This window comes from Drosophila biarmipes, chromosome 2L, assembly GCF_025231255.1.
Source record: "Drosophila biarmipes strain raj3 chromosome 2L, RU_DBia_V1.1, whole genome shotgun sequence".
Classification (NCBI taxonomy): Eukaryota; Metazoa; Arthropoda; class Insecta; order Diptera; family Drosophilidae; genus Drosophila; species Drosophila biarmipes.
The window spans coordinates 21849394-21855670 of NC_066612.1; the positions used below are offsets into that span (position 1 = coordinate 21849394).

The following is a 6277-nucleotide window of genomic DNA, read 5'->3' on the forward strand; positions in this document are numbered from 1 at the left end:
TTAAGAACATATACTGGATTTTAGGTTATTTTTGAAGTAAACAAATAATGTAAGCACAAGAGAATGCACAAATCTCTCACTCGATTGAATTTCCCACTTATTTAATATTATTTTGCTAACAATTTTTTGTAAATGGTCAGATTTGAATAATTTTTTAGATGGGTATTATTATCAAAAACATCATTTATTTTATGTTATACAAAATATTAATACATTTAATATGTGGGAGCAGGAAGACCAAAATTCTGCACACCGAATACCAACATTAAAGGTCTTAAAGTTTCCACAATCTCAGCGTTCGTACGGAGTGATCATGAGTAAATATAAGCGCTTTCCTTCAGCATTACTTACTTTCCGACGGATGTGGTAAAGCCTCTTCGCTTCGACTAACGCATATAAAAAGAATAATTTAGTGCAATTAAGTTATTAAATTTCAATCAATTCATGTTTTTTTATATTTAGCTTAATTTAAACTGAATACATTTATCTTATTATAGAGTTTTACATTGTTTTTTTTTAATGTATATATGTTTGAATAAGGCTGTAGAACTTGATTGTTTGGCAAGTGTCAATAAAACGATAAATAATAACCACAAAGGGATGTCATTGGCGATAAATTTATCAACTAATAATTTATTTCGTTTGTTTTAAATATTCTGAGGCAGTTTTCGTTAGCAGTTTAGGCCCTTGAGCCGAAATGATTAAACCACAGGTGCGGTGGCAGTTTTCTAGGGTGTGGGAAGTCCTGCACCGGAACTTTGCCACCTTGGCACTTGGGTCATCCGCAAAGTGCAGTGAACCACAAAAGTGGCGCATGACCTCGTACTCTGAGCTCACACGAGTGCATTGTGTCTGTGCACGAACCGCAATAAACAATATGAATTTATACGCGCTCAGAAACTTTTTAATTAATCACTGGAGGGCATCAATTGCATTTTGTATGCTAATAATTTGCGCCATAAATATTCCATAACCCTCTGGTCGCCTCTCCAATCAGCATCTAAAAATCCCGCCCCGCGGAAATCATAAAGGCCTCATCCACCATTTGATTTCTTTTTACTCTCCCCTTCTCCCTCTTATGGTGCGCATTTTAAAATGAATTGATATTCAATTAAGCTAAAAATTTCTCTCTCCCATGGTTTTGCCATACAAAACACACATACACGGCCAGTAGAATGCAGCAAATAATAAATATTTATTTAGGTTTGCAGTTCATATTTTATACTATTGATGCTGTTGCGTTTGCTGTTGATTTTTTGTAAACTGTACAACAGAAAAAGTTACGCAAACATTGACGGAAGCATAAAATGCTTTCGCCCTTAGCTATGGCGAATTTAAAGTGCGCTACCAAAGGAGTATTCAAGTTGCAATAGAGAAGGTTACAATTCTTAATTGCCATGAGGTGATAAAAAGAAAGGTTTTTTGTGAAAATTTGGTAGAATGCACACACAAAAGTAAGTGTAATATCACAATTAGAATCGAAATAAATCATTTGAATTTGTTGTTCAGTAATAATTAAATAAGTAATAAATATATTTAATATTGTTCTTTGTTTGTATTTTGTTTGCTTTCTTGTTGTACAACCCTGAGCTATATGTAAAGCTGAGCTGAGAATATATAACTGAGGGACAGTGTCACAGTAACTAGAGTGTCACCTTCGAAATCTTAGGTAACTGATAGTGTATGGAACATTTTAAGAATTCAAATAATAAAAACCAGGATTACAAGCCGAGTCGATCTAGCCATGTTCACCTCATTAAGCACATTGTTATACCCTTGCAGAGGGTATAATAATATCAGTCAGAAGTTTGCAACGCAGTGAAGGAGACGTTTCCGACCCATAAAGTATATATATTCTTGATCAGCGTCACTAGACGAGTCGATCTAGCCATGTCCGTCTGTCCGTCCGTCTGTCCGTCCGTTTCTACGCAAACTAGTCTCTCAGTTTTAAAGCTTTCGAGGTGAAACTTTCCCAAAAGTGATCTTTTTATTGCAGGTAGTATATAAGTCGGAACCAGCCGGATCGGGCAACTATATCTTATAGCTCTCATAGGAACTATCGTGGAAAAAACTCAAAAAATGATATCTTCGGTATTTTTTAACATATAACCTTCTAAGCTTGGAAATAACATTTTTAATTAGATCTGAATTTCGAATTAAATTTTATCAAAATTGGACGAGTATATCATATAGCTTTCATAGAAACTATCGGACTTTTAGTCGGAAAATATAATAAAATTATATCTTTGGTGTTTTTAAACATGTAACATTTTTAAGTTATTTCTTAGTTTGAAATATATTCATAAATAAATAAATTTTATCAAAATCGGAAGACTATATAATATAGCTGTCATAGGAACAATCTGGAAATTAGTGGGAAATAATATGAAAAAATTATTTACTAAAGTTGATTATTTCTTATAACTGCAAGCGTATACAAACTTCGGCTTGCCGAAGTTAACTTCCTTCCTTGTTTATTTAGATATCTGACAATAAAAAGTTCCCTTTTGTTTATTTTTAAAGTTTTCGGTATGCCCGGTAACTTAAAGTAGCTAAGTAGTCTCTTAGTTTTGAAGCTATCGGGATGAAACGACGCTTTAAGTCAGAAGAAGGCGGATCGGACAACTAGATTTTAAAGCTCCCATAGAAGTGATCATCCCCAATATTATTATAAAAATTTAAAAAAATATATAGGCTAAGTTTAAAGTTAACTACGAGTTTTTTTATACTTAAAATTTTAAACTTTTCTCTGCCAAAAATATCTCATATATTAACACGAAATTTTGAAAACCGTATACGATAAATATCCTAAATGACACATCCATTTCGAGAACCGTACATAATCCTTAGCTCCTTAGAAATTTTTCTATTGATGAGGCCATTGGTGCGCCGGGTGGAATGTTGGAAGTTTGATTTACTTTTGGCGGGTTGCTTGATGCCCGGCTTATGGACCAAAAAGGCATTATCAAGGATGTGGAACTCGTAGTCTAGTACGCACATTGCGTACGCCTGTGTCATTTTGTCCCTCTGACCTTCCCAGGTCAGTCGCTCGTCGTAGGGTGGATCCTCCACGGTGCCTATGAAGATCGGCTCCCACATGTTGTCATGTTGCGAGCGATGACCCACATTGAAGACGCTCAGACCCTCGGAGACCACTGTTGCATTTATCCATTCCTCCAGCTTGGGTCCCCGATGGCAAACCGCGCAGATTTCCATATGAAATGGAACGGCTTCACCCGATTTCAACAGTTTCTGCAACTCCGGCTTGGAGCTTGGTACTGAAACGTTTGCCATCACCTCGAAAATACGCAGCACATGGACCACTGGCGAGGTAGGCTGCTGTCCGGGCCTTCCAATAACCTATAGAGCGGGTTATAACAACATTTAGGAAAAAAACATTTTATTTTTGTTAAAAAAACCAGAAATAGTTTGATTTACATATCTGTGTCCCTTAAAACGGCTTTAAACTGTTTATAGCTTTAAAGTTATGAACCCCCAGAAAGCAAGCACAAATGTAAGATTAAAAAACAGGGCTTAAACATTTTAAATATTGAAAAGCTTTATATAAATTTGGTTTCCTCACGCCGCATAAAACGTTTTATTTATTTTAAAAACTATTTGTAAATTAAAGACGATCATTTTAAGGTACATCTGAATATTTTATTGTAAAAAGCGTATGCACCTTAATGTTAAACAACTAGGCTAGAGCCATTAGTGGTATAATTCTTTTCCAGGCAACAGCGTTTTTCAAAGGTGTAAACAGAAATGAAGTTTTGGTGCTGTCTTGCTTCAATAATTTAATTTATTGATGTGGTTTCTTGATCAATTTGTATAACTGTTAGAGTCTTGGTAAAAAATAAAATGTTTATTGGGTGAAGCGCGATCCAAATTGATAAAAATAGAAGCTCACTGGCAACCAGAACATAACTAGAAGCTCAATAACAAATCTTACAAGACGGCCAAGAAAATTTAGGTAGTCCGGCACCAAGCCGGGCGTGGGATAGAGTTCGATGTCCGAGGCCAGGACGTAATGCGTCAGCGAAGCCTTGCGCGCGATGTTTCGACCCATGTTCACCGGGTAATCGAGTCCCTGCTGAGTCCTGTACAAGTCTCTTCTAGCCGCATTCTTGTAGGGCGGCGGACCGCTGCAGTTGGCTTTCATCCTCAGAGCCGACTTGGGCGAAGGCACCACCTGGGGCAGATGCTCCACGTCGAAGTATAGATGGAAGCTGGACAGCTCGCGAACCAAGTCCTTGCCAGGATGACACTGCAGCAGGTACAAAATACTCTCCAGTGTGCGTGCGAAGTCCGTGCCAGGGGCGTAAATGGCCAGGCTGAGGGGCGACCGCCAGCGCTCCAGGAGGGGTACTACATTATCCAGATATGTGTAGTCCGCATGGCTGGAGTAGGTGACGTTTGCATAGCACGAGAGCTGCCCGTGACCCGCCATTACGTAGTTCTCCAGCACCCAGTAGTCGCGATAGATCGCCTTCCTCGATTCATAGGTTTTATCCTCGCAGTTCACAAACTTTTGCAGCCTCGCCGAGGTTGTGTTGTTCAGCGAATTGACTTCAAGAACGACAGCCAAAATCGCAATTACGATACGAAAACTAAAAAGTCGATCCATATTGCACGCCAACGACATAGGACTTATATGTTGGGCTTTTCGTGAACTGTCAACGAGCATGAATCTTATTTCTCTGGTAACTAGATTGAAACGTTTCATGAAAACAAATCAAAACTTATCTTAACAACGAATTTTAGGCAAATATGTTCAAAACATTTATTTAAATTGGATTTTGTATAGTATTAAAATTAATAAACGAAAATGATAAAGATTGTTACCTCGACTACTCGATACCAGTCACTCCCCTAAAAAGAGAGAGATGGATATATAATTGCAGCAATCTGTTTTTTCACTGGCACACTAACAACGCCCCAGCGACTTTGAGACATATTATTGAAAACAGCTTATCTGCTGCATTTAGTGTCATTTTAATAAGAATACTGATAATAAGAACACAAACTCTTTTAATAGGCGAATAAGGTGCGAAAGGATATTATTAACAGTAGGGCCGAGTGGAAGGAATTCAGAGAACACATCAACACGAAAATCGAAAAAACACCAACAAAAGTACCTTATTCTTCGCACAGTGGTTTTTTAAATTATAACCAAGCTATAATTAAAAAAAAACTTTCATTCTTTTTCCGAATATCTCATCGGAGCTATGGAATATAGTTTTTGTGTAAGGATCTTACGCTTAAATATCCCACTCTAAGCTTCTTTTAAGGGGCGGTAAACGATTTTAAAGTGGTTTTGCATCTACAGGCAACCACCACTAATATTTCAAGTTTTGTCCTGTACAAAACCCCTTCTTTAACTTAAAGCTTTGAGAACCATTTAAAACGCAATTAAGCTAACCTTTCCCTGAAGACTTCTCCATAATCATAACGCCCAACAAAAAGTAATCTCTTTCAAATGGGGTTTATTATTGATTAGCAAAAATTTTAATATGCAGCCTGCGCAAATAAACAATTAATACGGAAAATTAATGTACACTGTTCATTGTTATTCATTGTAAAAGGTAAATCCCCTAACCCAGTCCAAGGACCAGCCCATCCAACCTCCCATTTCACAGAAGGCGTGGACAACAAATTTTAATTATGCGCCAGTTTTGGCTTCTATTTGGGCGCGTGATGGGGGTGCTGTGTATATAGATTATGTATTTGTATGTATATTGAAATATTAGTAATTACGAGTTGAAAATTCATGAAAATACAATTTGCGATTATTGTTATTAGTGTCAGGCAACAGGCAGGGTGCCTCCGATGGGATTTCCCCCTGTAAACTTTTGCCAATGGCTGGCAAAGTTCTCCGTGTGCGGCGAGGAGACAAAGAGGCCAAAGGGGGGAAGGACAAAGGACGCAGGACGGCGACAGCAGCTGAAAAATGTATAAATTCAATAGCACCTAATTAAAATTAAATCTGAAAGCTTTCTGTATCGACGATGGAGCACGGCTTAGGCAGCCACCGCTGGAAAAGCAACAGCTACAGGATTCAACACAACAGACCAGACCAGAACAGGGCCGAGCAGAAGGAGAGTTGGCCAAGGATACGCGACAGGATATGCACGGTAAATGCTGTTGCCGGAAATGAACACGTGCTGATGTGTGCCCTCAGTACACTGGTAAAATATAATTGGAAAATAAATTGTAATAAGTAAATTATATTTGTATTTTATTAGAGTTTAAATGTTGAACAAAAGAGGTTATAGTT

At 37.6% G+C, this 6277-nt stretch overlaps 1 protein-coding gene across 1 annotated transcript; it reads right to left on the reverse strand.

The window, feature by feature from the left end:
- Window positions 1-2696: 2696 nt before the first annotated feature.
- On the reverse strand, window positions 2697-4692 carry LOC108033442 (beta-1,4-glucuronyltransferase 1). The gene is made up of 2 exons (XM_017107770.3): window positions 3953-4692; window positions 2697-3360 (listed from the first exon to the last, which is right to left on the reverse strand). The coding sequence occupies exons 1-2, from the start codon at window positions 4685-4687 to the stop codon at window positions 2809-2811; spliced, it is 1287 nt and encodes a 428-aa protein (XP_016963259.2). The 5' UTR covers window positions 4688-4692; the 3' UTR covers window positions 2697-2808.
- Window positions 4693-6277: the final 1585 nt, after the last annotated feature.